This window comes from Caloenas nicobarica, chromosome 2 (genome assembly GCF_036013445.1).
Source record: "Caloenas nicobarica isolate bCalNic1 chromosome 2, bCalNic1.hap1, whole genome shotgun sequence".
Lineage (NCBI taxonomy): Eukaryota > Metazoa > Chordata > Aves > Columbiformes > Columbidae > Caloenas > Caloenas nicobarica.
In genome coordinates, this window is record NC_088246.1 from 164,258,114 (window position 1) to 164,280,841 (window position 22,728).

At 53.7% G+C, this 22,728-nt stretch overlaps 3 protein-coding genes across 3 annotated transcripts; all 3 read right to left on the reverse strand.

Annotated features, from left to right (window-relative positions):
• Positions 1-7,984: 7,984 nt before the first annotated feature.
• On the reverse strand, positions 7,985-8,329 carry LOC135985043 (feather beta keratin-like). Its single transcript, XM_065627959.1, has one exon. It carries the CDS (start codon positions 8,327-8,329, stop codon positions 7,985-7,987), a length of 345 nt encoding a protein of 114 aa, XP_065484031.1.
• Positions 8,330-13,241: 4,912 nt separating this feature from the next.
• On the reverse strand, positions 13,242-13,568 carry LOC135984762 (feather beta keratin-like). The gene has a single exon (XM_065627265.1). It carries the CDS (start codon positions 13,566-13,568, stop codon positions 13,242-13,244), a length of 327 nt encoding a protein of 108 aa, XP_065483337.1.
• Positions 13,569-17,983: 4,415 nt separating this feature from the next.
• On the reverse strand, positions 17,984-18,328 carry LOC135985044 (feather beta keratin-like). Its single transcript, XM_065627960.1, has one exon. The coding sequence runs from the start codon at positions 18,326-18,328 to the stop codon at positions 17,984-17,986; it is 345 nt and encodes a 114-aa protein (XP_065484032.1).
• Between the last annotated feature and the right edge of the window lie 4,400 nt (positions 18,329-22,728).

Consider the following 22,728-nt stretch of genomic DNA (forward strand, 5'->3'; position numbering starts at 1 on the left):
AAGGGCCTTAATGCCTTCTTTGCCTCAGTGGCTAATTGTAAAACCGGTTGTTCTCTGTGTAGCCAGCTCCCTGAGCTGGAAGACAGTGATGAGGCATAGAACGAAGCCCCAGGAATCGAAGGGGAAATGGTTGGTGAGCTGCTACACCACTTTGATACACCCAGGTGTATGGGGCTAGATAGGTTTTCCCCAGGAGTTGTGAGAGAGCTGGCGGAGGTGCTCCCCAAGCCACTTTCCATCATGTATCAGCAGACCTGACTCGCCGAGGAGGTGCTCACTGACTGGAAGTTAGCAAATATGACACCTATCTAGGAGAAGGGTCCAAAAGAGGAAGCGGGGAATTACAGATGTGTCAGTCTGACCTTGTTGCTTGGTAAGGTCATGGAACAGATCATCCTGAGTGCCATCATATGGCAGGTACAGGACCAGCAGGTCATCAGACGTAGTCAGCATGGGTTTATGAAAGGCAGGTCCTGCTCGAGCAACCTGATCTCCTGCTATGACAAGGTGACCTGCTTTAGTGGATGAGGGCAAGGCTGTGGATGCTGTGGAGTAAGATTTTGGTAAAGTCTTTGACATCATTTCTCCTGGAGAAAGTGGCTGCTCATGGCTTAGACGGGCATAGCCTTCGCTGGCTAAAACACTGGCTGGATGGGTGGGCGCAAAGAGTTGCGGTGACTGGAGTTAAATCCAGTTGGTGGGCACTCACAAGAGGTGTTCCCCAGGGCTCAGTACTGAGGCCAGTTCTGTTTAAGATCTTTCTCCATGATCTGGACAAGGGCGTGGAGTGCCCCCTCGGTAAGTTTGCAGATGACATCAAGTTGGGCAGGAATGTTGATCTGCTGGACAGTAAGAATGCTCTAGAGAAGGATGTGGACAGCCTAGATCGAGCAAAAATGACAATTGTATGAGGTTCAACAAGGCCAAGTTTTGTGTTCTGCACTTGCATCAGTACCAGCCCGTGGAACACTAGAAGCTTGGTGAAAGAGAGGCTGTAAAGCTACCTGTTGGAAAAGGACCTGGGCTACTGGTGAGCAGCTGGCAGAACATGAGCCAGCGTGTGCCCAGGTGGCCAGGAAGGCCACCAGCATTCTGGCCTGTGTCATCAGTAGTGTGGCCAGCAGGAGCAGGGCAGTGACCATCCCCCTGTATGTGGTGCTGCTGAGGCTGCAGCTAGAATGCGGGGTTCAGTTTTGGGCCCTTGATGACAAGAAAGACCTTGAGGTGCTGGAGCGAGTTCAGAAAAGGGCAATGAATCTGGTGAAGGGTCTGTAGCACAAGTGGGATGGGGAGCAGCAGAGGGCCTTGGGAGATTCAGTTTGGAGAACAGGAGGCTGAGGGGAGACCTTCTTGCTCTGTGCAACTACCTGAAAGGAGGTCGTAGAGCGGAGGGTGTTGGTCTCTTGTCGGAAGTGACAGAACTGGAGAAAGCGGCTTGAAGTTGGCCCAGGGGAGGTTTAGTGCGGCTATTAGGGAAAATGCCTTCCCCTAAAGGGTTTTGGGGCATTGGAACAGGCTGCCCAGGGCAGTGGTGGAGTCACCATCTCTGGAGGTGTGTAAAACTGTGTAGATGTGGTGCTTGACGACACGGGTGTGTGGTAGACTTGGTATTGTTAGGTTAACAGCAGGACTTGGTGATCTGAAAATTCTTTCGTAAGCCAACCAGTTCCGTGATTCTACAAGACTAGCCAGCCAGCTCCAAGGCAGAGCCACTGCTGGCTAAAGCTGAGCCAGCGAGCAATGGTGGTAGCACCTCTGTGGAAACATGTTTATGAAGGGGCAAAAACTACTTCAGAATAGTAACTGGAAGAGAGGAGGGAATAAAGGTGGGAGACAAATCTCTAGAGACAGCAAGGTGAGTGAAGAAGGAGGAGCAGGAGGTGCTGTAGGTTGTGGAGCAGAGATTGCCCTGCAGCCTGTGGTGAAGAACTGGGCTGAAGCAGGTTGTCCCCCTGCAGCCCGTGGAGGTTCACAGTGGACGAAATGTCCACAGTGGAGGAGATAAGCACCTGCAGCCCGTGGAGGACCTGACGCTGGAGCAGGTGGGTGCACCCACAGGAGGCGTGACCCTGTAGGAAGCCTGTGTTGGACCACAGCCTTGGCAGGACCCGTGCACCCATGAGGAAAGTCTAAATACTTAATGATTCTGTGATTGTGCTTGTGGTAGAGCTGGGGAGTCACGCTGGGGAAGAAAGATAGTCAAGTGTGTGCTGGCCTTGGGAGGTCTCATCAGAGGCATGTTGAGGAGAGTGTTCTGGTGTCCAAGTCTTTCTTTGATCCAGTGATGGGCTTGTGTCATATTGTGGAAGAGCTCCGGAATACTGGTCTGTGTTCTTGGTGGTCTAGGTGGTGCCATGTTTCCTGGGAAAGGTCTTGTGGCCCTTTTCCCCCCCTATCCGGTTTGCTTCCTGAGCCCTGGCTTTGTGCTGGGTGAGGTTGGAAGAGCCTTGAGAGAAGAAAGTAAAGTGAGACGTGTCAGGCTGGGATGCAAGAGAACTTTATTGAGGAAAAAAAAGAGTGCAAAGGCAGGAGCGCCAAGTAGAAGGTGACAAGTATAAGCTGCACGTAGGGCGACCATCAGCTGAGGTTGCTTCTGTGACCTAGATGTTGCCAGAGCACCAAGATCTTCCTGGCTCCTTTAGAGGAGGAGCCATGGACAGCAGGTCCCCGTGCCAAGAAGGGTCCAGAGGTGAGTCCACAATCCATGCCGTAGCTTCAATGGGGTAGGTGGTGTGCGTCAGGGGTGGTGGTGACAGCCCTTAGCAGATGTAGCCGCCCCTTCTGCCGCCGCAGGAGCCCAGGCCTCCGAAGCCGCCCAGGCCTCTGAAGCCGTAGCCGTAGCCGAAGGCGCCGGAGTTGATGGCAACTCCCTGGGCACCAAGTTCGTTGCCCACGGCAGCCGATGAGGAGGATCCGATGGCGGTGCTCTGGGGGTGGGAGGTGAGGATGGGTCCTGGCAGGGTGACCAGCACGGCGGGAGGCTGGATGACGACGCGGGAGTCCTGGCACTGCAGGGCACAGGGCTCGTTGCAGCTGTTGGCCAGCGGGGTGGGTCCGCAGGGGCGGTAGGCGTCGTAGCAGGCCATGTGTGTGGTGCGGAGGGGCCCTGGAAGGGACGAGAGGCTGTTGAGCAAGCGCAGGGGCGTGGGGGTGCGAGGAGCGGTGTTGCAGGAGGGCGAGGGAGTGGGGAGGCTGGTGTGGGGCTGTGGGGAGGCGTGAGGGCTGCTGAGGCTGGGGGCAGAGCGTGCTGGAAGAGAGGGGCCAGGCGGGGCAGGAGAAGGAGGGGAAGGGGGCTGCGGCTCACCTTGTTGAGCGCGGAGGGAGGAGAAGGCGTCAGGAGAAGTGTGTGAGGGAGAGAGGCGCTGGGCCGGCTTTTATGCTGGTCCTGGCTGGGCGGGACAGCCTTTGCGCATGACGGCATTTTGCAGCCAGCAGCTGTTGGATGCCACAGCCTGGCCAGGAATGAGGAGGGTGTGTTTTCCTTGCGCAATGCTCCAATTTCTTGTCCTTGTCTTGAGGACGTGTCCACTTGTCCGTGGCGTCAGCTTTGAAGTGTGAGCATTAGAGGCCGAAGACTTGGTGTTGAAAGCGCATTTCAGGGCAGGCAGAGGATGCGGCCAAAGCGTAGGAGAGGTGGGGTGTCGTCAGTGAGGTCATCCCATGGCACTCGTGTGGTTTGCGGTTGCATTGTGTGGAGGGGGTCCCTTTTCCTCACAGCCCTGGCAGACTGGTCTGGGCTTTGGAGCTGTGCTGGGCCTGAGGAATTGCCTCTTCCATGGCGGAGGATCCCTGCCCTTCTTGCTTCCATCTCACTAAGCCTTTCCTTCCACGCTTGTTGTGCTCTCTGGGTGTCTTGGTGTGTGTCTTGCTTATGAGCTGGGTGTGCAGGGTTGATGTTTCAAGGTTTTATTAGTGAAGGAGATTACTCCTGCTACATAGAGAGTGTTCTGGTGTAGACAACAAGCTCACACTGTTTCTCCCAGAGAAAGTGGCTGCTCACGTCTTGGACGACTGTAGTCTTTGAAGACTGAAAAAGTGTCTGGACGGCTGAAGCCCAAGAGCTGTGGTACTGGAGGTAAATCCATTTGGTGGCCATTCACAAGTGCATTTCCCCAGGGCTCAGTACTGGGGCCAGTTCTGTTTAATGTCTTTCTCCTTCATCTGGACAAGGAGATTGAGTGCACTCTCAGTACGTTTGCACATGACACCAAGTTAGGCAGGCGTGTTGACCCACTAGGCGCTATGAAGGCTCTACAGAAGGCCCTGGACAGGCTGGAGCTGTGGGCTGGGAGCAATTGCATGAGGTTGAACCAGGCCAAGAGTCGGGTCCTGCGCTTGGGTCACCACAGCCCCGTGAACGCTACAGGTTTGTGGAAGAGTGGCTGGAAAGCTGCCAGGTGGTAAAGGACCTGGGGATGTTGGTCGACAGTGGCTGAATATGAGGCGGTGTGTGCCCAGGTGAGCAGGACAGCCACCAGCATCCTGGCTCGTCCTAGCGCGTGTCAGGGCGGGCAGAGGACGTGGCCAAAGTGTAGGAGAGGTGGAGTGTGGTCAGTGAGGTCATCCCATGGCACTCGTGTGGTTTGCGGGTGCGTTGTGAGGAGAGGGCCCCATTTGCTGCCATCTCTGACAGGCTGGGCTGGGCTTTGGAGCTGTGACAGGCGTGAGCGACTGCCCCTTCCATGGTGTTTGATGCCCCAGCTGCACTCTGCCATCTCATTAAGCCTGTCATTAGGCCTGGCCTTTGGTCTTGATTGTGCTCTGTGGGTGTCTTTGTGCTCTCTTGCTTGTAAGCTTGTAGCTGTGTATATTAATTTTCTGTGGGAAGGTTTGGTTGGCATATGGGCTTCATGATTTTCTTCTGTGAGAAGGTACCAGAAGATTCCCCCATGTGCGAGGGAGAGTCCCCATATGCCGAAAGACAAGCTGGCAGAGAAGAAGACTGGCCTGTCCTTAACTGAGGAGTTTGGCTTGAACTCATGAGAAAAAAGAGAGCTTTTGATGTCTGCAAGAAGAGGCAAGATACTGAGGAGGAGCACGAGGATGTTTTGAGTTTTATGCAGGGGGAAAATTACAAGGGCTAAAGCCCAACTAGAACTTAATCCAGCTCCTGCCAGAAAAGACAATACAACCTTTTTGGTATATGTTTTTGCAGGAAAAGGAAGCTAAGGAGAATCTCCAACTTGTAGTGCATTCAGGGAGCAAGACATTTACAATGGATGTGGAAAAGGCCTTAATGCCTTCTTTGCCTCAGTGGCTAATTGTAAAACCAGTTGTTCTCTGTGTAGCCAGCTCCCTGAGCTGGAAGACAGTGATGAGGCATAGAACGAAGCCCCAGGAATCGAAGGGGAAATGGTTGGTGAGCTGCTACACCACTTTGATACACCCAGGTGTATGGGGCTAGATAGGTTTTCCCCAGGAGCTGTGAGAGAGCTGGCGGAGGTGCTCCCCAAGCCACTTTCCATCATGTATCAGCAGACCTGACTCGCCGAGGAGGTGCTCACTGACTGGAAGTTAGCAAATATGACACCTATCTAGGAGAAGGGTCCAAAAGAGGAAGCGGGGAATTACAGATGTGTCAGTCTGACCTTGTTGCTTGGTAAGGTCATGGAACAGATCATCCTGAGTGCCATCATATGGCAGGTACAGGACCAGCAGGTCATCAGACGTAGTCAGCATGGGTTTATGAAAGGCAGGTCCTGCTCGAGCAACCTGATCTCCTGCTATGACAAGGTGACCTGCTTTAGTGGATGAGGGCAAGGCTGTGGATGCTGTGGAGTAAGATTTTGGTAAAGTCTTTGACATCATTTCTCCTGGAGAAAGTGGCTGCTCATGGCTTAGACGGGCATAGCCTTCGCTGGCTAAAACACTGGCTGGATGGGTGGGCGCAAAGAGTTGCGGTGACTGGAGTTAAATCCAGTTGGTGGGCACTCACAAGAGGTGTTCCCCAGGGCTCAGTACTGAGGCCAGTTCTGTTTAAGATCTTTCTCCATGATCTAGACAAGGGCGTGGAGTGCCCCCTCAGTAAGTTTGCAGATGACATCAAGTTGGGCAGGAATGTTGATCTGCTGGACAGTAAGAATGCTCTAGAGAAGGATGTGGACAGCCTAGATCGAGCAAAAATGACAATTGTATGAGGTTCAACAAGGCCAAGTTTTGTGTTCTGCACTTGCATCAGTACCAGCCCGTGGAACACTAGAAGCTTGGTGAAAGAGAGGCTGTAAAGCTACCTGTTGGAAAAGGACCTGGGCTACTGGTGAGCAGCTGGCAGAACATGAGCCAGCGTGTGCCCAGGTGGCCAGGAAGGCCACCAGCATTCTGGCCTGTGTCATCAGTAGTGTGGCCAGCAGGAGCAGGGCAGTGACCATCCCCCTGTATGTGGTGCTGCTGAGGCTGCAGCTAGAATGCGGGGTTCAGTTTTGGGCCCTTGATGACAAGAAAGACCTTGAGGTGCTGGAGCGAGTTCAGAAAAGGGCAATGAATCTGGTGAAGGGTCTGTAGCACAAGTGGGATGGGGAGCAGCAGAGGGCCTTGGGAGATTCAGTTTGGAGAACAGGAGGCTGAGGGGAGACCTTCTTGCTCTGTGCAACTACCTGAAAGGAGGTCGTAGAGCGGAGGGTGTTGGTCTCTTGTCGGAAGTGACAGAACTGGAGAAAGCGGCTTGAAGTTGGCCCAGGGGAGGCTTAGTGCGGCTATTAGGGAAAATGCCTTCCCCTAAAGGGTTTTGGGGCATTGGAACAGGCTGCCCAGGGCAGTGGTGGAGTCACCATCTCTGGAGGTGTGTAAAACTGTGTAGATGTGGTGCTTGACGACACGGGTGTGTGGTAGACTTGTTATTGTTAGGTTAACAGCAGGACTTGGTGATCTGAAAATTCTTTCGTAAGCCAACCAGTTCCGTGATTCTACAAGACTAGCCAGCCAGCTCCAAGGCAGAGCCACTGCTGGCTAAAGCTGAGCCAGCGAGCAATGGTGGTAGCACCTCTGTGGAAACATGTTTATGAAGGGGCAAAACCTACTTCAGAATAGTAACTGGAAGAGAGGAGGGAATAAAGGTGGGAGACAAATCTCTAGAGACAGCAAGGTGAGTGAAGAAGGAGGAGCAGGAGGTGCTGTAGGTTGTGGAGCAGAGATTGCCCTGCAGCCTGTGGTGAAGAACTGGGCTGAAGCAGGTTGTCCCCCTGCAGCCCGTGGAGGTTCACAGTGGAGGAAATGTCCACAGTGGAGGAGATAAGCACCTGCAGCCCGTGGAGGACCTGACGCTGGAGCAGGTGGGTGCACCCACAGGAGGCGTGACCCTGTAGGAAGCCTGTGTTGGACCACAGCCTTGGCAGGACCCGTGCACCCATGAGGAAAGTCTAAATACTTAATGATTCTGTGATTGTGCTTGTGGTAGAGCTGGGGAGTCACGCTGGGGAAGAAAGATAGTCAAGTGTGTGCTGGCCTTGGGAGGTCTCATCAGAGGCATGTTGAGGAGAGTGTTCTGGTGTCCAAGTCTTTCTTTGATCCAGTGATGGGCTTGTGTCATATTGTGGAAGAGCTCCGGAATACTGGTCTGTGTTCTTGGTGGTCTAGGTGGTGCCATATATCCTGGGAGAGGTCTTGTGGCCCTTTTCCCCCCTATCCGGTTTGCTTCCTGAGCCCTGGCTTTGTGCTGGGTGAGGTTGGAAGAGCCTTGAGAGAAGAAAGTAAAGTGAGACGTGTCAGGCTGGGATGCAAGAGAACTTTATTGAGGAAAAAAAAGAGTGCAAAGGCAGGAGCGCCAAGTAGAAGGTGACAAGTATAAGCTGCACGTAGGGCGACCATCAGCTGAGGTTGCTTCTGTGACCTAGATGTTGCCAGAGCACCAAGATCTTCCTGGCTCCTTTAGAGGAGGAGCCATGGACAGCAGGTCCCCGTGCCAAGAAGGGTCCAGAGGTGAGTCCACAATCCATGCCGCAGCTTCGATGCGGTAGGTGGTGTGCGTCAGGGGTGGTGGTGACAGCCCTTAGCAGATGTAGCCGCCCCTTCTGCCGCCGCAGGAGCCCAGGCCTCCGAAGCCACCCAGGCCTCCGAAGCCGCCCAGGCCTCTGAAGCCGTAGCCGTAGCCGAAGGCGCCGGAGTTGATGGCAACTCCCTGGGCACCAAGTTCGTTGCCCACGGCAGCCGATGAGGAGGATCCGACAGCAGTGCTCTGGGGGTGGGAGGTGAGGATGGGTCCTGGCAGGGTGACCAGCACGGCGGGAGGCTGGATGACGACGCGGGAGTCCTGGCACTGCAGGGCACAGGGCTCGTTGCAGCTGTTGGCCAGCGGGGTGGGTCCGCAGGGGCGGTAGGCGTCGTAGCAGGCCATGTGTGTGGTGCGGAGGGGCCCTGGAAGGGACGAGAGGCTGTTGAGCAAGCGCAGGGGCGTGGGGGTGCGAGGAGCGGTGTTGCAGGAGGGCGAGGGAGTGGGGAGGCTGGTGTGGGTCTGTGGGGAGCATGGCGGTGGGGAGGCGTGAGGGCTGCTGAGGCTGGGGGCAGAGCGTGCTGGAAGAGAGGGGCCTGGCGGGGCAGGAGAAGGAGGGGAAGGGGGCTGAGGCTCACCTTGTTGAGCGCGGAGGGAGGAGAAGGCGTCAGGAGAAGTGTGTGAGGGAGAGAGGCGCTGGGCCGGCTTTTATGCTGGTCCTGGCTGGGCGGGACAGCCTTTGCGCATGACGGCATTTTGCAGCCAGCAGCTGTTGGATGCCACAGCCTGGCCAGGAATGAGGAGGGTGTGTTTTCCTTGCGCAATGCTCCAATTTCTTGTCCTTGTCTTGAGGACGTGTCCACTTGTCCGTAGCGGCAGCTTTGAAGTGTGAGCATTAGAGGCCGAAGACTTGGTGTTGAAAGCGCATTTCAGGGCAGGCAGAGGATGCGGCCAAAGCGTAGGAGAGGTGGGGTGTCGTCAGTGAGGTCATCCCATGGCACTCGTGTGGTTTGCGGTTGCATTGTGTGGAGGGGGTCCCTTTTCCTCACAGCCCTGGCAGATTGGTCTGGGCTTTGGAGCTGTGCTGGGCCTGAGGAATTGCCTCTTCCATGGCGGAGGATCCCTGCCCTTCTTGCTTCCATCTCACTAAGCCTTTCCTTCCACGCTCGTTGTGCTCTCTGGGTGTCTTGGTGTGTGTCTTGCTTATGAGCTGGGTGTGCAGGGTTGATGTTTCAAGGTTTTATTAGTGAAGGAGATTACTCCTGCTACATAGAGAGTGTTCTGGTGTAGACGACAAGCTGACACTGTTTCTCCCAGAGAAAGTGGCTGCTCACGTCTTGGACGACTGTAGTCTTTGAAGACTGAAAAAGTGTCTGGACGGCTGAAGCCCAAGAGTTGTGGTACTGGAGGTAAATCCATTTGGTGGCCATTCACAAGTGCGTTTCCCCAGGGCTCAGTACTGGGGCCAGTTCTGTTTAATGTCTTTCTCCTTCATCTGGACAAGGAGATTGAGTGCACTCTCAGTACGTTTGCACATGACACCAAGTTAGGCAGGCGTGTTGACCCATTGGCGCTGTGAAGGCTCTACAGAAGGCCCTGGACAGGCTGGAGCTGTGGGCTGGGAGCAATTGCATGAGGTTGAACCAGGCCAAGAGTCGGGTCCTGCGCTTGGGTCACCACAGCCCCGTGAACGCTACAGGCTTGTGGAAGAGTGGCTGGAGAGCTGCCAGGTGGTAAAGGACCTGGGGATGTTGGTCGACAGTGGCTGAATACGAGGCGCTGTGTGCCCAGGTGAGCAGGACAGCCACCAGCATCCTGGCTCGTCCTAGCGCGTGTCAGGGTGGGCAGAGGACGTGGCCAAAGTGTAGGAGAGGTGGAGTGTGGTCAGTGAGGTCATCCCATGGCACTCGTGTGGTTTGCGGGTGCGTTGTGAGGAGAGGGCCCCATTTGCTGCCATCTCTGACAGGCTGGGCTGGGCTTTGGAGCTGTGACAGGCGTGAGCGACTGCCCCTTCCATGGTGTTTGATGCCCCAGCTGCACTCTGCCATCTCATTAAGCCTGTCATTAGGCCTGGCCTTTGGTCTTGATTGTGCTCTGTGGGTGTCTTTGTGCCCTCTTGCTTGTAAGCTTGTAGCTGTGTATATTAATTTTCTGTGGGAAGGTTTGGTTGGCATATGGGCTTCATGATTTTCTTCTGTGAGAAGGTACCAGAAGATTCCCCCATGTGCGAGGGAGAGTCCCCATATGCCGAAAGACAAGCTGGCAGAGAAGAAGACTGGCCTGTCCTTAACTGAGGAGTTTGGCTTGAACTCATGAGAAAAAAGAGAGCTTTTGATGTCTGCAAGAAGAGGCAAGATACTGAGGAGGAGCACGAGGATGTTTTGAGTTTTATGCAGGGGGAAAATTACAAGGGCTAAAGCCCAACTAGAACTTAATCCAGCTCCTGCCAGAAAAGACAATACAACCTTTTTGGTATATGTTTTTGCAGGAAAAGGAAGCTAAGGAGAATCTCCAACTTGTAGTGGATTCAGGGAGCAAGACATTTACAATGGATGTGGAAAAGGCCTTAATGCCTTCTTTGCCTCAGTGGCTAATTGTAAAACCAGTTGTTCTCTGTGTAGCCAGCTCCCTGAGCTGGAAGACAGTGATGAGGCATAGAACGAAGCCCCAGGAATCGAAGGGGAAATGGTTGGTGAGCTGCTACACCACTTTGATACACCCAGGTGTATGGGGCTAGATAGGTTTTCCCCAGGAGCTGTGAGAGAGCTGGCGGAGGTGCTCCCCAAGCCACTTTCCATCATGTATCAGCAGACCTGACTCGCCGAGGAGGTGCTCACTGACTGGAAGTTAGCAAATATGACACCTATCTAGGAGAAGGGTCCAAAAGAGGAAGCGGGGAATTACAGATGTGTCAGTCTGACCTTGTTGCTTGGTAAGGTCATGGAACAGATCATCCTGAGTGCCATCATATGGCAGGTACAGGACCAGCAGGTCATCAGACGTAGTCAGCATGGGTTTATGAAAGGCAGGTCCTGCTCGAGCAACCTGATCTCCTGCTATGACAAGGTGACCTGCTTTAGTGGATGAGGGCAAGGCTGTGGATGCTGTGGAGTAAGATTTTGGTAAAGTCTTTGACATCATTTCTCCTGGAGAAAGTGGCTGCTCATGGCTTAGACGGGCATAGCCTTCGCTGGCTAAAACACTGGCTGGATGGGTGGGCGCAAAGAGTTGCGGTGACTGGAGTTAAATCCAGTTGGTGGGCACTCACAAGAGGTGTTCCCCAGGGCTCAGTACTGAGGCCAGTTCTGTTTAAGATCTTTCTCCATGATCTAGACAAGGGCGTGGAGTGCCCCCTCAGTAAGTTTGCAGATGACATCAAGTTGGGCAGGAATGTTGATCTGCTGGACAGTAAGAATGCTCTAGAGAAGGATGTGGACAGCCTAGATCGAGCAAAAATGACAGTTGTATGAGGTTCAACAAGGCCAAGTTTTGTGTTCTGCACTTGCATCAGTACCAGCCCGTGGAACACTAGAAGCTTGGTGAAAGAGAGGCTGTAAAGCTACCTGTTGGAAAAGGACCTGGGCTACTGGTGAGCAGCTGGCAGAACATGAGCCAGCGTGTGCCCAGGTGGCCAGGAAGGCCACCAGCATTCTGGCCTGTGTCATCAGTAGTGTGGCCAGCAGGAGCAGGGCAGTGACCATCCCCCTGTATGTGGTGCTGCTGAGGCTGCAGCTAGAATGCGGGGTTCAGTTTTGGGCCCTTGATGACAAGAAAGACCTTGAGGTGCTGGAGCGAGTTCAGAAAAGGGCAATGAATCTGGCGAAGGGTCTGTAGCACAAGTGGGATGGGGAGCAGCAGAGGGCCTTGGGAGATTCAGTTTGGAGAACAGGAGGCTGAGGGGAGACCTTCTTGCTCTGTGCAACTACCTGAAAGGAGGTCGTAGAGCGGAGGGTGTTGGTCTCTTGTCGGAAGTGACAGAACTGGAGAAAGCGGCTTGAAGTTGGCCCAGGGGAGGTTTAGTGCGGCTATTAGGGAAAATGCCTTCCCCTAAAGGGTTTTGGGGCATTGGAACAGGCTGCCCAGGGCAGTGGTGGAGTCACCATCTCTGGAGGTGTGTAAAACTGTGTAGATGTGGTGCTTGACGACACGGGTGTGTGGTAGACTTGGTATTGTTAGGTTAACAGCAGGACTTGGTGATCTGAAAATTCTTTCATAAGCCAACCAGTTCCGTGATTCTACAAGACTAGCCAGCCAGCTCCAAGGCAGAGCCACTGCTGGCTAAAGCTGAGCCAGCGAGCAATGGTGGTAGCACCTCTGTGGAAACATGTTTATGAAGGGGCAAAACCTACTTCAGAATAGTAACTGGAAGAGAGGAGGGAATAAAGGTGGGAGACAAATCTCTAGAGACAGCAAGGTGAGTGAAGAAGGAGGAGCAGGAGGTGCTGTAGGTTGTGGAGCAGAGATTGCCCTGCAGCCTGTGGTGAAGAACTGGGCTGAAGCAGGTTGTCCCCCTGCAGCCCGTGGAGGTTCACAGTGGAGGAAATGTCCACAGTGGAGGAGATAAGCACCTGCAGCCCGTGGAGGACCTGACGCTGGAGCAGGTGGGTGCACCCACAGGAGGCGTGACCCTGTAGGAAGCCTGTGTTGGACCACAGCCTTGGCAGGACCCGTGCACCCATGAGGAAAGTCTAAATACTTAATGATTCTGTGATTGTGCTTGTGGTAGAGCTGGGGAGTCACGCTGGGGAAGAAAGGTAGTCAAGTGTGTGCTGGCCTTGGGAGGTCTCATCAGAGGCATGTTGAGGAGAGTGTTCTGGTGTCCAAGTCTTTCTTTGATCCAGTGATGGGCTTGCGTCATATTGTGGAAGAGCTCCGGAATACTGGTCTGTGTTCTTGGTGGTCTAGATGGTGCCATATTTCCTGGGAGAGGTCTTGTGGCCCTTTTCCCCCCTATCCGGTTTGCTTCCTGAGCCCTGGCTTTGTGCTGGGTGAGGTTGGAAGAGCCTTGAGAGAAGAAAGTAAAGTGAGACGTGTCAGGCTGGGATGCAAGAGAACTTTATTGAGGAAAAAAAAGAGTGCAAAGGCAGGAGCGCCAAGTAGAAGGTGACAAGTATAAGCTGCACGTAGGGCGACCATCAGCTGAGGTTGCTTCTGTGACCTAGATGTTGCCAGAGCACCAAGATCTTCCTGGCTCCTTTAGAGGAGGAGCCATGGACGGCAGGTCCCTGTGCCAAGAAGGGTCCAGAGGTGAGTCCACAATCCATGCCGCAGCTTCAATGCGGTAGGTGGTGTGCGTCAGGGGTGGTGGTGACAGCCCTTAGCAGATGTAGCCGCCCCTTCTGCCGCCGCAGGAGCCCAGGCCTCCGAAGCCACCCAGGCCTCTGAAGCCGTAGCCGTAGCCGAAGGCGCCGGAGTTGATGGCAACTCCCTGGGCACCAAGTTCGTTGCCCACGGCAGCCGATGAGGAGGATCCGACGGCGGTGCTCTGGGGGTGGGAGGTGAGGATGGGTCCTGGCAGGGTGACCAGCACGGCGGGAGGCTGGATGACGACGCGGGAGTCCTGGCACTGCAGGGCACAGGGCTCGTTGCAGCTGTTGGCCAGCGGGCTGGGTCCGCAGGGGCGGTAGGCATTGTAGCAGGCCATGTGTGTGGTGCGGAGGGGCCCTGGAAGGGACGAGAGGCTGTTGAGCAAGCGCAGGGGCATGGGGGTGCGAGGAGCGGTGTTGCAGGAGGGCGAGGGAGTGGGGAGGCTGGTGTGGGGCTGTGGGGAGCGTGGCGGTGGGGAGGCGTGAGGGCTGCTGAGGCTGGGGGCAGAGCGTGCTGGAAGAGAGGGGCCAGGCGGGGCAGGAGAAGGAGGGGAAGGGGGCTGAGGCTCACCTTGTTGAGCGCGGAGGGAGGAGAAGGCGTCAGGAGAAGTGTGTGAGGGAGAGAGGCGCTGGGCCGGCTTTTATGCTGGTCCTGGCTGGGCGGGACAGCCTTTGCGCATGACGGCATTTTGCAGCCAGCAGCTGTTGGATGCCACAGCCTGGCCAGGAATGAGGAGGGTGTGTTTTCCTTGCGCAATGCTCCAATTTCTTGTCCTTGTCTTGAGGACGTGTCCACTTGTCCGTGGCGGCAGCTTTGAAGTGTGAGCATTAGAGGCCGAAGACTTGGTGTTGAAAGCGCATTTCAGGGCAGGCAGAGGATGTGGCCAAAGCGTAGGAGAGGTGGGGTGTCGTCAGTGAGGTCATCCCATGGCACTCGTGTGGTTTGCGGTTGCATTGTGTGGAGGGGGTCCCTTTTCCTCACAGCCCTGGCAGACTGGTCTGGGCTTTGGAGCTGTGCTGGGCCTGAGGAATTGCCTCTTCCATGGCGGAGGATCCCTGCCCTTCTTGCTTCCATCTCACTAAGCCTTTCCTTCCACGCTTGTTGTGCTCTCTGGGTGTCTTGGTGTGTGTCTTGCTTATGAGCTGGGTGTGCAGGGTTGATGTTTCAAGGTTTTATTAGTGAAGGAGATTACTCCTGCTACATAGAGAGTGTTCTGGTGTAGACGACAAGCTGACACTGTTTGTCCCAGAGAAAGTGGCTGCTCATGTCTTGGACGACTGTAGTCTTTGAAGACTGAAAAAGTGTCTGGACGGCTGAAGCCCAAGAGTTGTGGTACTGGAGGTAAATCCATTTGGTGGCCATTCACAAGTGCGTTTCCCCAGGGCTCAGTACTGGGGCCAGTTCTGTTTAATGTCTTTCTCCTTCATCTGGACAAGGAGATTGAGTGCACTCTCAGTACGTTTGCACATGACACCAAGTTAGGCAGGCGTGTTGACCCACTTGGCGCTATGAAGGCTCTACAGAAGGCCCTGGACAGGCTGGAGCCATGGGCTGGGAGCAATTGCATGAGGTTGAACCAGGCCAAGTGTCGGGTCCTGTGCTTGGGTCACCACAGCCCCGTGAACGCTACAGGTTTGTGGAAGAGTGGCTGGAAAGCTGCCAGGTGGTAAAGGACCTGGGGATGTTGGTCGACAGTGGTTGAATATGAGGCGGTGTGTGCCCAGGTGAGCAGGACAACCACCAGCATCCTGGCTCGTCCTAGCGCGTGTCAGGGCGGGCAGAGGACGTGGCCAAAGCGTATGAGATGTGGAGTGTGGTCAGTGAGGTCATCTCATGGCATTCGTGTGGTTTGCAGGTGCGTTGTGAGGAGAGGGCCCCATTTGCTGCCACCTCTGACAGGCTGGGCTGGGCTTTGGAGCTGTGACAGGCGTGAGCGACTGCCCCTTCCATGGTGTTTGATGCCCCAGCTGCACTCTGCCATCTCATTAAGCCTGTCACTAGGCCTGGCCTTTGGTCTTGATTGTGCTCTGTGGGTGTCTTTGTGCCCTCTTGCTTGTAAGCTTGTAGCTGTGTATATTAATTTTCTGTGGCAAGGTTTGGTTGGCATATGGGCTTCATGGTTTTCTTCTGTGAGAAGGTACCAGAAGATTCCCCCATGTGCGAGGGAGAGTCCCCATATGCTGAAAGACAAGCTGGCAGGGGAGAAGACTGGCCTGTCCTTAACTGAGGAGTTTGGCTTGAACTCATGAGAAAAAAGAGAGCTTTTGACGTCTGCAAGAAGAGGCAAGATACTGAGGAGGAACACCAGGATGTTTTGAGTTTATGCAGGGGGAAAATTACAAAGGCTAAAGCCCAACTAGAACTTAATCCAGCTCCTGCTAGAAAAGACAATACAAACTTTTTGGTATATGTTTTTGCAGCAAAGGGAGATGTCTTGCTCTCTGCAACTGCTCAAAAAGAGGTTGTAGTGAGGAAGGGATTCAGTCTCTTTTCCCAAGTACCAAGTGACAGAACAAGTAGAAATGGCCTCAAGTTGTGCCATGGGAGGTCTAGATTGGATATTAGGAAAAATTTTTTTCCAGGAAGTGTTGTCGGGTATTGGAACAGGCTGCGCAAGGCAGTGGTGGAGTGACCATCCCTGGAGGTGTTGCAAAGATGCGTAGTTGAGGTTCCTAGTGACGCATGGAAAGTAACCTTACAACCTGTAAGATTGTAAAGCAGGTATGTTTGTTTAGGTGCTGTACACACGCGGAAATAATTTTCACCAAAGACATGTGCAACTTTCCAGTAGCCGTGAGCTTAGTTAAATACTGCAAAGTGTTACATATTCATGAAAGTTCTAGGAGCGCCTACACATATTCATAACCTGTCCCCGAGAAGGCGGTTCTTATTACAATGAGTTCCGGGAAATCATTTCCATAGTCTCCACCTTTGATCCCTCCTGGCTGAGCCTGCGCAGTGATCGTGGACCGGGGTCGTCTTCTCTGTACACGTTCACCTCTGGCCTGGTGTGCTGAGTTGGCTGGGACTCAGACTGCTGAGTTGGTTAGAACTGGCGTATCTCCTGTCCTGTGCCCAGGTTTCGGTTATCTAATTCAACCAAGGATGCACCAAGGATGCACCCAGGATTTTGTCTCTGTGCAAGGCCTGTAAAGTCATCAATAAACTTTTGTTTCTCTTACACAAGGCTAAGCAAAGCTAGGCAATTGTAATATGGGTTAAGGGTTCTAAGCGTTGTGGGTTAAGGGTTTGCTCTCTAAGCGTTAGCTCCTGAAGTGTTAGTTCTCTAAATATTAATTAGTTAAGTGTTAGTTAGTCAATTCTCTGTATCACTAGGGCCATGATTTAGAGGTGGGCTTGATAGTGTGGGGTTACCGGTAAAGACTCCATGATCCTCTACGTCTTTTCCAATCAATGTGATTCCCTAGCACAGGGCCTCAGGACATGCTGGGGTTTGACAGGCTGGAAAGCAGCTTTCTGCGCACGACTTTGTGGTGCTGGTGGAGGAAAAGCCGACAAGGAGGCAACAATGCAGCCTTGTGTGAAAAGAGGCCGAGATTCTCCAGGGCAGCTTTGGGATGAGCATTGCCAGTGGGTTTCAAGGTGGTCATGCTGTCTTTCAGTGTTGATGAGGCCCCTTGTTTCGTCTTGTGTCAAGGTAAGAGCTCCCCCAGTGTTACAAGGAAATGTTCTTAGTGGAGGGAGAGTAGTGCGGGACCACTGAAATACCAAAGGTACTGGAACATCCTTCGTATGAGCTGAAGGTGAGAGAGCTGGGAGGGTTTTAAAGACAGGAGACAAGGCAGCACAAGGAGATGTCATCAGTGTGTCTAAATACTCAAGTGAAAGGGAACAAGGACAAGGGAATGAGTCTCTTGTCATAGGTGCCCACGGCCAGGCCAAGGGTGAATGGGGAGAGTTGAGAAGCCGTGCCATTTCCTTGGAGGAGAAGGCAACACTTTTTCAGTGAGAGGATGCTCAAAAAGTGGAACCGCTTGCGCAGAGAGATACTGGAGTCTCTGTCCTTGGAGATACTGAACATCTGTTTGGAAACTGCATGGACAGCCTGCTTGAGCTGCTGATGCTTGAACAGGTTGGGTTGAACGAGATGATGTCCAGAGGCTCCTTGTGCAGTCAATGATTCTGTTTGCTGTGATGGGCAGCGAGTGGTGCTGGGGAAGTGATTTGGACAAGTACGTGCTGCCATGGGGAGACTGGATGAGAGGCCAGGGTAGAAGTGCATGAGCGCGCCCAAGCCTTTTCCTTGGGCAAGTGAAGGGTTTGTGTGACAGCCAGGCAGGCCACCAGGTGCATGTGGGTGGTGTTCCTGATGACGTATTTCCTAATAGACGTCTTGTAGCTCTTTTCCACCCACCATGATGGCTCCTTGAGCCCTGGCTTTGTGCCAGGTGAGACTGGACAAGCCATGGAAGAAGAAAGCAAGAGGAGACATCTCAGACTGGGATGCAAGAGAACTTTATTGAGGGAAAAAAAAGGAAGAGGCTGGAGTACCAAGTGGAAGAGAGCAAGTTGAAGCTCAAAGAAAGATGTGGGAGAAGAGGAGAAGGTCCAAGGGTAATGTTTGCAGGCAGCTGAGGCTGGCGCCTTCCCTCCTTCCATGCTTGGTGTCTTCAGAGGAGGAGGCATGGCTAGCAGGTCCCCGTGCCAAGAAGGGTCCAGTGGTGAGTCCACAATCCATGCCGCAGCTTCAATGCGGTAGGTGGTGTGCGTCAGGGGTGGTGGTGACAGCCCTTAGCAGATGTAGCCGCCCCTTCTGCCGCCGCAGGAGCCCAGGCCTCCGAAGCCACCCAGGCCTCCGAAGCCGCCCAGGCCTCTGAAGCCGTAGCCGTAGCCGAAGGCGCCGGAGTTGATGGCAACTCCCTGGGCACCAAGTTCGTTGCCCACGGCAGCCGATGAGGAGGATCCGACAGCGGTGCTCTGAGGGTGGGAGGTGAGGATGGGTCCTGGCAGGGTGACCAGCACGGCGGGAGGCTGGATGACGACGCGGGAGTCCTGGCACTGCAGGGCACAGGGCTCGTTGCAGCTGTTGGCCAGCGGGGTGGGTCCGCAGGGGCGGTAGGCGTCGTAGCAGGCCATGTGTGTGGTGCGGAGGGGCCCTGGAAGGGACGAGAGGCTGTTGAGCAAGCGCAGGGGCCTGGGGGTGTGAGGAGCGGTGTTGCAGGAGGGCGAGGGAGTGGGGAGGCTGGTGTGGGGCTGTGGGGAGGCGTGAGGGCTGCTGAGGCTGGGGGCAGAGCGTGCTGGAAGAGAGGGGCCAGGCGGGGCAGGAGAAGGAGGGGAAGGGGGCTGAGGCTCACCTTGTTGAGCGCGGAGGGAGGAGAAGGCGTCAGGAGAAGTGCGTGAGGGAGAGAGGCGCTGGGCCGGCTTTTATGCTGGTCCTGGCTGGGCGGGACAGCCTTTGCGCATGACGGCATTTTGCAGCCAGCAGCTGTTGGATGCCACAGCCTGGCCAGGAATGAGGAGGGTGTGTTTTCCTTGCGCAATGCTCCAATTTCTTGTCCTTGTCTTGAGGACGTGTCCACTTGTCCGTAGCGGCAGCTTTGAAGTGTGAGCATTAGAGGCCGAAGACTTGGTGTTGAAAGCGCATTTCAGGGCAGGCAGAGGATGCGGCCAAAGCGTAGGAGAGGTGGGGTGTCGTCAGTGAGGTCATCCCATGGCACTCGTGTGGTTTGCGGTTGCGTTGTGTGGAGGGGGTCCCTTTTCCTCACAGCCCTGGCAGACTGGTCTGGGCTTTGGAGCTGTGCTGGGCCTGAGGAATTGCCTCTTCCATGGCGGAGGATCCCTGCCCTTCTTGCTTCCATCTCGCTAAGCCTTTCCTTCCACGCTTGTTGTGCTCTCTGGGTGTCTTGGTGTGTGTCTTGCTTATGAGCTGGGAGTGCAGGGTTGATGTTTCAAGGTTTTATTAGTGAAGGAGATTACTCCTGCTACATAGAGAGTATTCTGGTGTAGACGACGAGCTGACACTGTTTGTCCCAGAGAAAGTGGCTGCTCATGTCTTGGACGACTGTAGTCTTTGAAGACTGAAAAAGTGTCTGGATGGCTGAGCCCCAAGAGTTGTGGTACTGGAGGTAAATCCATTTGGTGGCCATTCACAAGTGCTTTTCCCCAGGGCTCAGTACTGGGGCCAGTTCTGTTTAATGTCTTTCTCCTTCATCTGGACAAGGAGATTGAGTGCACTCTCAGTACGTTTGCACATGACACCAAGTTAGGCAGGCGTGTTGACCCACTAGGCGCTATGAAGGCTCTACAGAAGGCCCTGGACAGGCTGGAGCCGTGGGCTGGGAGCAATTGCATGAGGTTGAACCAGGCCAAGTGTCAGGTCCTTCGCTTGGGTCAGCACAGCCCCATGAACGCTACAGGTTTGTGGAAGAGTGGCTGGAAAGCTGCCAGGTGGTAAAGGACCTGGGGATGTTGGTCGACAGTGGCTGAATACGAGGCGCTGTGTGCCCAGGTGAGCAGGACAGCCACCAGCATCCTGGCTTGTCCTAGCGCGTGTCAGGGTGGGCAGAGGATGTGGCCAAAGCGTATGAAATGTGGACTGTGGTCAGTGAGGTCATCTCATGGCATTCGTGTGGTTTGCAGGTGCGTTGTGAGGAGAGGGCCCCATTTGCTGCCACCTCTGACAGGCTGGGCTGGGCTTTGGAGCTGTGACAGGCGTGAGCGACTGCCCCTTCCATGGTGTTTGATGCCCCAGCTGCACTCTGCCATCTCATTAAGCCTGTCACTCGGCCTGGCCTTTGGTCTTGATTGTGCTCTGTGGGTGTCTTTGTGCCCTCTTGCTTGTAAGCTTGTAGCTGTGTATATTAATTTTCTGTGGCAAGGTTTGGTTGGCATATGGGCTTCATGGTTTTCTTCTGTGAGAAGGTACCAGAAGATTCCCCCATGTGCGAGGGAGAGTCCCCATATGCTGAAAGACAAGCTGGCAGGGAAGAAGACTGGCCTGTCCTTAACTGAGGAGTTTGGCTTGAACTCATGAGAAAAAAGAGAGCTTTTGACGTCTGCAAGAAGAGGCAAGATACTGAGGAGGAACACCAGGATGTTTTGAGTTTATGCAGGGGGAAAATTACAAGGGCTAAAGCCCAACTAGAACTTAATCCAGCTCCTGCTAGAAAAGACAATACAAACTTTTTGTTATATGTTTTTGCAGCAAAGGGAGATGTCTTGCTCTTTGCAACTGCTCAAAAAGAGGTTGTAGTGAGGAAGGGATTCAGTCTCTTTTCCCAAGTACCAAGTGACAGAACAAGTAGAAATGGCCTCAAGTTGTGCCATGGGAGGTCTAGATTGGATATTAGGAAAAATTTTTTTCCAGGAAGTGTTGTCGGGTATTGGAACAGGCTGCGCAAGGCAGTGGTGGAGTGACCATCCCTGGAGGTGTTGCAAAGATGCGTAGTTGAGGTTCCTAGTGACGCATGGAAAGTAACCTTACAACCTGTAAGATTGTAAAGCAGGTATGTTTGTTTCGGTGCTGTACACACGCGGAAATAATTTTCACCAAAGACATGTGCAACTTTCCAGTAGCCGTGAGCTTAGTTAAATACTGCAAAGTGTTACATATTCATGAAAGTTCTAGGAGCGCCTACACATATTCATAACCTGTCCCCGAGAAGGCGGTTCTTATTACAATGAGTTCCGGGAAATCATTTCCATAGTCTCCACCTTTGATCCCTCCTGGCTGAGCCTGCGCAGTGATCGTGGACCGGGGTCGTCTTCTCTGTACACGTTCACCTCTGGCCTGGTGTGCTGAGTTGGCTGGGACTCAGACTGCTGAGTTGGTTAGAACTGGCGTATCTCCTGTCCTGTGCCCAGGTTTCGGTTATCTAATTCAACCAAGGATGCACCAAGGATGCACCCAGGATTTTGTCTCTGTGCAAGGCCTGTAAAGTCATCAATAAACTTTTGTTTCTCTTACACAAGGCTAAGCAAAGCTAGGCAATTGTAATATGGGTTAAGGGTTCTAAGCGTTGTGGGTTAAGGGTTTGCTCTCTAAGCGTTAGCTCCTGAAGTGTTAGTTCTCTAAATATTAATTAGTTAAGTGTTAGTTAGTCAATTCTCTGTATCACTAGGGCCATGATTTAGAGGTGGGCTTGATAGTGTGGGGTTACCGGTAAAGACTCCATGATCCTCTACGTCTTTTCCAATCAATGTGATTCCCTAGCACAGGGCCTCAGGACATGCTGGGGTTTGACAGGCTGGAAAGCAGCTTTCTGCGCACGACTTTGTGGTGCTGGTGGAGGAAAAGCCGACAAGGAGGCAACAATGCAGCCTTGTGTGAAAAGAGGCCGAGATTCTCCAGGGCAGCTTTGGGATGAGCATTGCCAGTGGGTTTCAAGGTGGTCATGCTGTCTTTCAGTGTTGATGAGGCCCCTTGTTTCGTCTTGTGTCAAGGTAAGAGCTCCCCCAGTGTTACAAGGAAATGTTCTTAGTGGAGGGAGAGTAGTGCGGGACCACTGAAATACCAAAGGTACTGGAACATCCTTCGTATGAGCTGAAGGTGAGAGAGCTGGGAGGGTTTTAAAGACAGGAGACAAGGCAGCACAAGGAGATGTCATCAGTGTGTCTAAATACTCAAGTGAAAGGGAACAAGGACAAGGGAATGAGTCTCTTGTCATAGGTGCCCACGGCCAGGCCAAGGGTGAATGGGGAGAGTTGAGAAGCCGTGCCATTTCCTTGGAGGAGAAGGCAACACTTTTTCAGTGAGAGGATGCTCAAAAAGTGGAACCGCTTGCGCAGAGAGATACTGGAGTCTCTGTCCTTGGAGATACTGAACATCTGTTTGGAAACTGCATGGACAGCCTGCTTGAGCTGCTGATGCTTGAACAGGTTGGGTTGAACGAGATGATGTCCAGAGGCTCCTTGTGCAGTCAATGATTCTGTTTGCTGTGATGGGCAGCGAGTGGTGCTGGGGAAGTGATTTGGACAAGTACGTGCTGCCATGGGGAGACTGGATGAGAGGCCAGGGTAGAAGTGCATGAGCGCGCCCAAGCCTTTTCCTTGGGCAAGTGAAGGGTTTGTGTGACAGCCAGGCAGGCCACCAGGTGCATGTGGGTGGTGTTCCTGATGACGTATTTCCTAATAGACGTCTTGTAGCTCTTTTCCACCCACCATGATGGCTCCTTGAGCCCTGGCTTTGTGCCAGGTGAGACTGGACAAGCCATGGAAGAAGAAAGCAAGAGGAGACATCTCAGACTGGGATGCAAGAGAACTTTATTGAGGGAAAAAAAAGGAAGAGGCTGGAGTACCAAGTGGAAGAGAGCAAGTTGAAGCTCAAAGAAAGATGTGGGAGAAGAGGAGAAGGTCCAAGGGTAATGTTTGCAGGCAGCTGAGGCTGGCGCCTTCCCTCCTTCCATGCTTGGTGTCTTCAGAGGAGGAGGCATGGCTAGCAGGTCCCCGTGCCAAGAAGGGTCCAGTGGTGAGTCCACAATCCATGCCGCAGCTTCAATGCGGTAGGTGGTGTGCGTCAGGGGTGGTGGTGACAGCCC

Bases quoted from the DNA above. Each gene is read 5' to 3' on its own strand.
- LOC135985043 (XM_065627959.1), bottom strand. From the start codon at position 8,329: ATGGCCTGCTACGACGCCTACCGCCCCTGCGGACCCACCCCGCTGGCC.
- LOC135984762 (XM_065627265.1), bottom strand. From the start codon at position 13,568: ATGGCCTGCTACAATGCCTACCGCCCCTGCGGACCCAGCCCGCTGGCC.
- LOC135985044 (XM_065627960.1), bottom strand. From the start codon at position 18,328: ATGGCCTGCTACGACGCCTACCGCCCCTGCGGACCCACCCCGCTGGCC.